This window comes from Hyperolius riggenbachi, chromosome 3, assembly GCF_040937935.1.
Source record: "Hyperolius riggenbachi isolate aHypRig1 chromosome 3, aHypRig1.pri, whole genome shotgun sequence".
NCBI lineage: Eukaryota > Metazoa > Chordata > Amphibia > Anura > Hyperoliidae > Hyperolius > Hyperolius riggenbachi.
In genome coordinates, this window is record NC_090648.1 from 299355288 (window position 1) to 299365904 (window position 10617).

Genomic DNA, 10617 nt, shown 5'->3' on the forward strand with positions numbered 1-10617 from the left:
TACTAGTTTCCTGGCAGTCCTGCTGCTCTTTCTGGTCAATAGGGTCTAAATCACACACGTGAAACAAGCATGCAGCTAATCTTGTCAGATTTGTCATAGACATCTGATCTGCATGCTTATTTAAGGTCTATGGCTTAAAGTATTAAGGCCCATACACACGTCCGTTTTTTGCGAACGGGCGGATCGCTCAAACTCACTCTTATCACGCGAACGACAGTCTGTACACACGCCCGATTTAGCGGGCGAACGACTGAACGACGGGTCGTTCAAACGACCAGTGGTTCACAAAAAACGGATGTGTGTATGGGCCTTTAGAGGCAGAAGATTAGCAAGACAGCCAGACAGAGCTGGGACAAGGTCCTCCAGCACCCAAGGCTGAGACACCAAAGTGCGCCCCTCCATCCCTCCCACCCCAGCCGTCACACACTGATTGCTATTACACTAAGAGGCACCCCAGGGCCCCCAACACCTTAATATCTAGTTATCTGGCTTGCAGTCACTGCTATGTATCTCCTTTTCTTATTTCTTTCTGCTTCAAACACAATTAGGAATGATAGCTGAATGAATTGTGCGCCCCCTCCTACACTGCGCCCTGAGGCTGGAGCCTCTCCAGCCTATGCCTCGGCCCGGCCCTGCAGCCAGACAATGGCCTCAATTCACTAAGATCATGCTGGAGATAATAAGGCAAGAGAAAAAAAAAAAACTTAAGTTACCTCCTCTGTAGTTAAGTTACCTCCTCTGTAGTTATTTTCACACGCAGTTAATTAACAGCCTGTCTTTAACTCTGGAGTTATTTTAAGGATTGGAGAGTTAACTTAAAGACAGAAGAGTTAACTTTAGGCTTGCCTGAGGTAAAATGTTTCCTAAATACTACATGCCTTATCACCATGGTAACCACTCTAGAAGAGTTATTAAAGACAGGAGATAAGCTTAGTGAATTGAGGCCAATGTGCATTATTTAAAAGGAAATAAACATGTCATCCTTCATATCCCTCTCACCTTGTGTTCCCTTTAATGTACAGTAATGTATGATCGCTATATTCTCAAGATAGTTATGTTTTCTAGAGCCAGGATTGCTTTAGCAATACTTTAATAACCATGCAACTTTGTTTACAATTGCTTCTATGATAAAATGTTTCCAATAGCAATGAAACAGAGTATTCGTATAACTGCTTCAATTAAACTAGGGAACATAAAGTTCCAAAATAAAAGTGCAGAGCCCTTAAGTCTTTAACCACTTGAGGACCTAGCCTTTACCCCCCCTTAAGGACCAGCGCTGTATTTTCAGATCTGTGCTGGGTGGGCTCTACAGCCCCCAGCACAGATCAGCTGGCATGCAGAGCGATCAGATCGCCCCCTTTTTTCCCCCCTAGGGGGATGATGTGCTGGGGGGGTCTGATCGCTTCTGCATGCTGTGGGTGTTGCGGGGGGGGCACCTCAAAGCCCCCCTCCACCGCAGGATTCCCCCCTCCCTCTCCTACCTGCTACCCCTCCGGTGATCGGGGCTGCACAGGACGCTATCCGTCCTGTGCAGCCAGTGACAGGCCGTCCCATGTCACATGGTGGCGATCCCCGGCCGCTGATTGGCCGGGGATCGCCGATCTGCCTTACGGCGCTGCTGATTATTTCCGCTTGTGTTTACATTTAGCCTGCGAGCCGCGATCGGTGGCCCGCAGGCTATTCACGGAGCCCCCGCCGTGAATTGACAGGAAGCAGCCGCTCGCGCGAGCGGCTGCTTCCTGATTAATTAGCCTGCAGCCGGCGACGCAATACTGCGTCGCTGGTCCTGCAGCTGCCACTTTGCCGACGCGCGTTATGAGTGCGCGGTCGGCAAGTGGTTAATGAAGATGGTGGGTGGGTGGCATAGGGGAACGCAGGGGGGGGGATTACAGCTGCCCAGAATCCCCCCTCAGACCAGGGCCGGTGCAGTGTCTGGGGACAGGCACAAGTTGAGAAACCAGGATATATCTGCAGGCATCCTGCAGCTAACAGCACTGCCCCCTTTCTTTCCCAGCCACAAATGACTTTCGATGTAGCAGCAGCATATGTAAAGAGCATGGAGCAGCTCTGGGGAACTTAACAGAATCAGGTAGGAGCACAGCCCTGTGCCCTGCTGTGCAAATTCTTCACTTTCCCCTTCATTAGCAATGTCAACTGTCCTCATTATTATCTGTATCCAAACTGCTCCTGATCAATCCCGTTGTTGATCGGGAGCAGATCGGACATTTAGGAAATAATTGTCAGATCCTGTCAGTCGGACAGGAAATTGTATTATGTGTATCCAGCATGATGTCCTACAATATTATTATACTGTATTGTGCATGGCTGAGGGAGACCTTTCAGGAATCCCCCCCCCCCCCCCTTGAAAAACCTGGGTTTGCCCCTGGGTGGACAGTGGCTGTTTTGTCTATGATGCATAAGTACTCAGAACTGGTCCTGCTGGCTGATTTGAAGTACACTTGTTAGTGTTTTTGCATCATTGCATACTATAGCATAGAAACTGGGTGACAATGAAACTTCAGATTTAGCTCCAGCATAGCCTTTTACCTCTGTTCCTGACAGCATGTCACAACACACAGCTACTCATCACCTTACCCATGTCAACTCTAATTAAGTGCTGACTATGAGTTAGATTTGTATTAAAGTCCACCTAACTCCAAAACAGAACAAGGAAAATTGTAATAGCAACAAAAATGAAATACATATAAATAGTGCATGGAAGCAAAATATAGGACAGAATACTTTTCTTATGGTCTATATGGATGCACACTTTGGCAGGTCAGTTAGGTGTAAGCAAGCATGAAAAATGGGCATAAGAAAATTTGGGCACCCAATTTCAGCTATTAAAATATCAAATTTATTAATATTCTACATTTTGTTACGATAGTAATACATCGATAACTAATACTAATATTTTACTATTACTAAACCTAGCCCTATTCTCACACAGGACCCTCCCTCTACTGATGCATAACCTTAACCAACCCCCTGCTGATGCCTAACCCTAAATCCCCCAAGCCTAACCCTAAACACACACACCCACACCTAACCTTATAGACCTTAAACCCCCCACATGCCTAACCTTAAAGAAAACCTGAACTGAAAATTAAAATTCAAAATAAGCATACACAAGTCATACTTACCTTCCATGTAGTCTACTCCTCAGTGTCTTTCTCCTGTCCCTCGTCCTGTTTGTTCACTGTGATCAAGGGAATTTTCCGTCCTCCATTTTGAAAATGGCCATTGCCCATAACAGCTTTCTGGTCAGCACACAGTTAAACTGTAACATCGCCCACTTGAGCCATAGGAAAACATGGACATTACCTGGTACATCAGTTTTCCTCTCAGCTATAACTGACAGCAACTGATGTATAACTAACAGCAACTGATATATTTCAGATCTGACAAAATATTATCAGAGCTGGAAGGGATTATTGTCAGAAGAAAATAGTGAGCTTCTGAAAGGAACTGATGGCAAGGTAACTATGCAATGTTTATTTGAAGTTACCTCATGTGTTTATTTTAAATATTTTTACTCAGTACAGGTTCTCTTTAAACCCTCCCCATGAATGCCAGCCCCCCGGCAACGTTTCTGACAAAAAAAAACATTTATCAGATGCAAAAATATTTTTTTTTTTCTCAGAGCCTTACCAATACTTTGTACGGGCACCTATGGGGCACTTAAATTTCTGCCGCTGACGGCTACCCAAATGTCCTGCTTCCATGGTCATGTGACACATTCTTCCAGGAATAAGGTGAACATTACAGCGGAAACCATGAGTCTACAATGAGGTGGTGGGCCTTTAGAGTTCACAGGAAGTAGGTGTGAAAACATATTTATGCTTTCAGGGAATAACGGACTCTAGCGGTTTTAAAGGGAAATTACATTAACCTCCTTGCCGGTTATCCCGAGCTCAGCTTGGGGTAACCTGCGTAGGAGGATTTCTCAGGCCCCACTGGGCCGATTTAAAAAAAAAAAAATTTCCTGCACGCAGCTAGCACTCTGCTAGCTGTGCGCAGTTTCCGATCGCCGCTGCTCACCGCCGATTCGCCGCTACCCGCCTGCCGCCCCCCCCCTCCAGACCCCTTGCGCAGCCTGGCCAATCAGTGCCAGGCAGCGCTGAGGGGTGGATCGGGATTCCCTCTGACGTCCATGACGTCGGTGACGTCATCCCGCCCGGTCGCCATGGCTGTTCTGAACGGGATTTCCTGCTTACTCTGATGGCCGAAGGCGATCAGAGTGGATAGGGGGATGTCGCTTGTCAGCGGGGCTCGCTACATGATTTAAAAAAAAAAAAAAAAAAGTGTTGCGCTGCCCCCTTGCCGCCAGAATTGTAACGGCAAGGGGGTTAAAGGAATACTATCGATTCACATATTTTTTCAATTGACACAGGAATTGTTTGGGAAGTGCTGCTAAGTACTGGTGTATACATTTTAGTAGCAACCTCTTTGTTTACGGTTATCAAAATACTTTCAAACTTTACTGACGCCAAAACGGACGGCAGACTGAGCCATGAGGAGAGGGGAAATTCCCCTCACACTTAATCAGTTAACTCTATGTGTAACTCGGTGTGTGACAGAGAGAAAGCTCCCAACAGCTGCAGCTTCTGTGTCCTGTGTTTCTGACTGAAGTGTCTGAAGAGAGCAGAGGAAATGTAACTAATTGTCACAGCTTTTCATACTGTTTTTGCTTTCAGAGTTTGATATTTGCTTTCTTTAGTCTGATATGCAACTCTGGCTGTGCATTGAAGCAGACACCCCTTCTGAAATTGATTTGTCCCAGTTTAGCTAAATCCTACCCTCAATAAATCACAGCTTTTGCATCTGATATTTAACATGAAAAGTAGGAAAATGTTTACACAGCTACTTAGATATTATTTGTACATTGTCATTTTAGAACACTTAGGTATTGATAGTATTCCTTTAAGGCACTGTACTGGAAATTAAATAGCAATTATAATATACTGTGATGTTTAACTATTGCTTTTTCCTCCTCAAATGATAACAGCGGTATAAATTCAGAATAATGTTCAGACTCTGTCTTTGGTAAGAAACCAAACTAATGCCTGCAAATATGTCTGAGGGATAGGAAGGAGGAAAAAATAGCCTGACTGACAGATCCACAAATAACGAAAATCACCATGGGATACAATAGACACTGCTTTGGAGAACTTGCTTATCTTTTATTTTAGCACAGTGTGTAGTATAGAAACAATCAATCAATGTAAGTATGCCCGGCCATGTGGGCGGCAGCTTAGTGTGGGTGGTGCAGTTGTGGGCAGTGGCTTAGTGTAGGCAGCAGCTTAGTGCGGCAGTCATGGTGTGCGTACGCAGTCGTACGTTAGTGTGAGTGGTGCAGTTGTGGGTGGTGCAGTTGTGGGCAGTGGCTTAGTGTGGGCAGCAGCTTAGTGCAGCGGTCATGGTGTGCGTATGCAGTCGTACCTTAGTGTGGATGGTGCAGTTGTGGGCAGTGGCTTAGTGTGGGCAGCAGCTTAGTGCAGCGGTCATGGTGTGCGTATGCAGTCGTACCTTAGTGTGGGTGGTGCAGTTGTGGGCAGTGGCTTAGTGTAGGCAGCAGCTTAGTGCGGCAGTCATGGTGTGCGTACGCAGTCGTACCTTAGTGTGGGTGGTGCAGTTGTGGGCAGTGGCTTAGTGTGGGCATCAGCTTAGTGCGGCGGTCATGGTGTGCGTATGCAGTCGTACCTTAGTGTGGATGGTGCAGTTGTGGGCAGTGGCTTAGTGCAGCGGTCATGGTGTGCATACGCAGTCATACCTTAGTGTGAGTGGTGCAGTTGTGGGTGGTGCAGTTGTGGGCAGTGGCTTAGTGTAGGCAGCAGCTTAGTGCGGCGGTCATGGTGTGCGTACGCAGTCGCAGCTTAGTGTGGGTGGGGGAGTTGTGAGTGCTGGCTTTGTGCATCACAAGATTGAGGTTATCTGGTTTAAACTAAGAGCAAGACACACTAATTTATCATGGGTAGAAAAAGCAGATTTAAATGATCTTTCGAAGTGGTTTATAGATTGAAGGAAAATTTGCCTTTAAAACTGGACTGCAATAACTTGTGTATTTTGGGGGATACTTATAGACTATTTAAGTCTATATTTAAGTCTTAAGTACCTGCAGAGCTGCAGCAAGCAAAGCTACATGATGGATCTTTCCACTGGAAAAGTTTATTTCCAAAAGGTAGTACATGGCTAAGCATGATTGCTTTTAGACTTTGCCTAGTTCAATGATGGGTTTAGTTTCGTTAAACGTTATCTCTATTTAATTCCTCTGTTTCCTCATCTACGTTTTTCAACAGTCTATTACCATCTACACATCCACTGGGGCCTGATTTATCAAAGCATCTCCAAGCACATTAAAAGAGGATAGATTGCACATGCAATTTTTACTGTACTTTTGTGAAACAGAGCATGTAAAGTTTACAGGCATTGAGGCAAACTAAATAAAGGGAGTTGTGCAAGTATCACAACTTGTGTTACAGATGTAGAAGTGCACATAACACCAGTTGCGCTACTTAAGAGAACTTTAAACCAGGGTTGAACGTCATCCCAATCAGTAGGCAACACCTTTTCTCAGGAGAATGTTTCACCTTTTCTCAAATAGATCATCAGGGACATCTATATGGCTGATATCTTGGTGAAACCCCCCCCCCCCCACAGTGTGGTGCCATGGCCCGGACGGTTTGCGGTCTGTGAACCATGTTGCATTGTGGGAAATAACAGCTGTGTCCAACTGCCAAGCAAGCAGTATCTCCCTCTGTGCATAGAACTGTCACAAAATGAACACTCCGCAGAGATCACCTGGTAGAACTTAAAGCAGACCTGAACTCAGAACGTCAAACGACCTCTATACGCTAAAAACAAGGAACACCAAGAGCCCCAATAGTGTAATATGTACTGGTAAATGGTTACTAGATAGAGTAAATATTAATACTCACAAACCAGGGTTACCATTAGGCAACCACTGTAAAGGCAGGTGGGGAGATTTTCCTGCCCCCACTCAGGAATAAGAAGTCACTCTCTGTAGATGAGAAAAAGGGGGTTCAACCCTCCACCCAGGGTGGACTCAAAATTATGCAGGAGAACAGAGGCGCCAAAAGGATAAAAGGAAGCTAAATGAGCTTAAAAACCAAATTCTTGGTAAATAGGAGGAGGTAGTGGTGGACTTACCTCCTCCAAGTAGACACACAACGACTGTAGTACACAGTCAATATATTTTATTTATGAACTCCAAATATGCAACGCGTTTCGCAGGTTTGATCCAGCTTCATCAGCCAACAACAACGGAGCAATAGCATATGTGGTCAGTAGAAGAGCCAGGCACCTCTGTCAGAGGTGCCTGGCTCTTCTACTGACCACATATGCTATTGCTCCGTTGTTATTGCCTGATGAAGCGGGATCAAACCTGTGAAACGCGTTGCATATTTGGAGTTCATAAATAAAATATATTGACTGTGTTTACTACAGTCGTTGTGTGTCTACTTGGAGGAGGTAAGTCCACCACTACCTCCTCTATTTACCAAGAATTTGGTTTTTAAGCTCATTTAGCTTCCTTTTATCCTTTTGGCGCCTCTGTTCTCTATACGCTAAAAGATACACAACAGCTTAATAACCTTTAAGCAAAAAAAAAAAACCGCGTTGTTACAGCTGATAGAAATCCTAAACTAAATCTGCACTGTTTCTACTTCCTGATTCATGGAATCAGACATATTGTTAACATCCTGTGGTTCCAAATGAGCTTATCTGCCATCTCTGCTATTGGCAGTCAAGGGACCCAGGGGAAAGATCAAATTACAACTTGTGATTAAACACAAATTAGGTGGAATTAAACAGGCTAAACTCTCTAAATACATACAGGGTTAATTTCTTTACGTTTTCCTTCTATCCTGCGCAAGACTTTAGGTCCACTTTAAGATATCACCATTTTCATTTATAAATTAATATTGTGCAAAAAAAATAAATAAAATAAAATAATTGTATTCATTACGTTATTTCACTACAATTCTTCATTTAGCAGCCCCCATTATGCAGTTTATGTAAACTCCGGTAAAATTTACATGTGCTCTATGTTTACGTAAATGCAACCATTCTTTTGTGAATCTTGTCCAAGGACTTAACACACCTAGATCAGTTATTTATTTTTTATATCTGGCGATATAGAATTGCAAACTTTACCTGCTATATTCACACAGTGGGCCCTGCAACAAAGTTAGTGAGATTTGTTTTCTAATTAACTCAGGCTGTCCTGGATTCATTCTGCATAAGGGACTTGTACTGTGGATGCTGCAACCAGCTGTAGTCAAACCACCAGTAATTAGTATTACCCTTTTAGTAATTCCCATTGTGTCAGTATGACAAGTTAGGGCCACAACCTTATGACCAAGCAGCAGATTTTTTTAAAGCAGCCCTGGTTTTCCCAAACCCTGTCCTCAAATACCCCCAATAGTCCATGTTTTGTTGAAATCCACAGAGGCAGTTAATTAACTCTGCCCAGACACAAATTACCTCACCTGTGAATGTTTGTGGTTTTCTGCAAAACAAGTACTGTTGGTGGTACTTGAGGACAGGGATGGGAAGCCTTGTACTAAACCATTTGCCGTAATAAATCAGGAAATGTTCGGCAACACTTTAATAAAATCGGGCCCAAAGTAAACTCCATAATTCATTTTTTTTCAGGAACATTCATCATAAGAAATAGGATAGTTTTCAGATAATGTTTAAAAGCATAAATATATATCAACATAAAATTATTTTCTACCCACGATTTCCTTTCTAAAATTACTCTTCGAAATCTCAAATGCATTCATAAAGCTAACGTCTAAACATCAAGGTGTTCACCTAAGCTGCATCCATTGTCTAATAAGCAAGCAGGTGACTCTAGAAGCAAAAAAAAAAAAAAAAAAAAAGGGTAAATTTATGAGAAAAATTACCAAAAGATGAATCTACCCTGTTAATTTGACTTTAGACAGGCCAACAGCTTAAATGACCCATCAATTTCTTATGACTCCTGAGGAGGTGCTCAACTGTCCCTACTGACATATGTGAGCCAGTCCAGGGACTCTAATGGACACATTTACATACTGGAATTCTGAATCTTGACACAAACCACACTATTTGAGTGAGATAATGAATTCCCTTAAACAGGTGTTTGGCTAAAGTCAGGCTCACTTTGAAGTGGTTGTAGTGATTTTGGGTAATTCAAATCTCAGGAGCATTTGCCACTGTCAATAACAGGGCTTCATTACATTCTGCAGTTCTTCTGAGCACTGCATGCCTCTGAAGTTGAATGAAAATCAGACACCAGACCCATCTAGTGGCCAACTCTCCTCCTCATGTGAATGTTGCCAGGTCTCTGCAGTAGTTCACAGTCAAGGCAGGAATAGAAGTCCATCAAGTTTTGGGGATTTATTGAGCTCTGGACTGCCCTGTTAATAACAGCAGAGAGGGCTGCTGACATGACAGGGCTAAATAGTATGCAACCTTTCCACCAAGGAGACACATGATACATTATTGTATATATTTTGTGTACATTTTTTTCCCAACTGTAAAAAAAAAAATTAGCAAAAAAATAAATAAAAATTATTAGATTTATAAATACACAATTACAATTTATCCTACACCATTCATTTCTTTTTGAAAAAAAAATGATCAGAATTTCCCACCAAGGGCAGTCAAAACACAATGAAAAAATTTATCGATTAAAAGAAAATAAAAATTTTAACTTTTTCTTTAAAAAACGAACATTGTTATTGAGAAAACAAAAGAAAATTAAACATTTTATTATATTGTGTATGACCACCTTTACACCACCTTTACATAGTAAGATTATATTACTACTAAGGGGGGGAAAAAAATCAAATTACCTTTGCTGAAGTTTTTGCCAAAATATCTTGCAGTTCCATAATTTTCTGAACCAGTCCATGAAAGTCATTACATGTTGGACAGGCTGAAATGATAATTGTATGTATATCACACATGCTGAAACTCAAGGTAAGGCTCTATTGTTATTTTAAATAACAGAATATAATTGTATATGCTTACTGCGATTTAGATCAGGGCACTGGGAGATAAATCCTTGCGGCATGATAACAATCTGCAGATCCTGCATGATTCCCTGTGGACAAAACACCAACTGTGTATATTTTTGTCACATTGTGTTCTACATTACCTGGTACAATCAGTCATGTACATTGTTTTGTATTTCATAAAATCATTTTCTAGACATGCTACCGAGATTAATTAAAATACCTGCAGCTGGCAACGGAAAGCAGCTTAAACATTAAATAAAACAATTTACCTTTCCCTAAAGCATATAACTATATTGATTTCTCAATATATGGATGCAAACCCAAAGGAACGAAGAGAAGCAATTAGTACAGACATAAAATATACATATATCAGAACATAATGATGCATATGCATGCTTAATCAGGATTCATGAGAGATAGATTTTCCAGGCAATAAAGTAAATTATGCTTCTTGGTACTTGCGGTTATTATCTAAGAAGGAAGAGGGTATTTAGCTTATAACCTGAGCCTATTAAAAACTGTTATTGTTATGCTATTTCATAAAACAGATGAATATTAAAAATATATATATACACAGTATATCATATAT

The 10617-nt window shown here is 42.2% G+C and overlaps 1 protein-coding gene across 2 annotated transcripts in view; it reads right to left on the bottom strand.

The window, feature by feature from the left end:
- The window catches only part of LOC137563722 (protein kinase C-binding protein NELL2), a 391218-nt gene that overhangs the window by 197567 nt on the left and 183034 nt on the right, over nucleotides 1–10617 (bottom strand). For both annotated transcript variants that reach the window (XM_068276574.1, XM_068276575.1), the window contains exons 6-7: nucleotides 10042–10114; nucleotides 9864–9946 (exon numbers count right to left, since the gene is read on the bottom strand). In XM_068276574.1, coding sequence (XP_068132675.1) covers nucleotides 9864–9946; nucleotides 10042–10114 — 156 coding nt within the window. The remainder of the gene's footprint in view (nucleotides 1–9863; nucleotides 9947–10041; nucleotides 10115–10617) is intronic.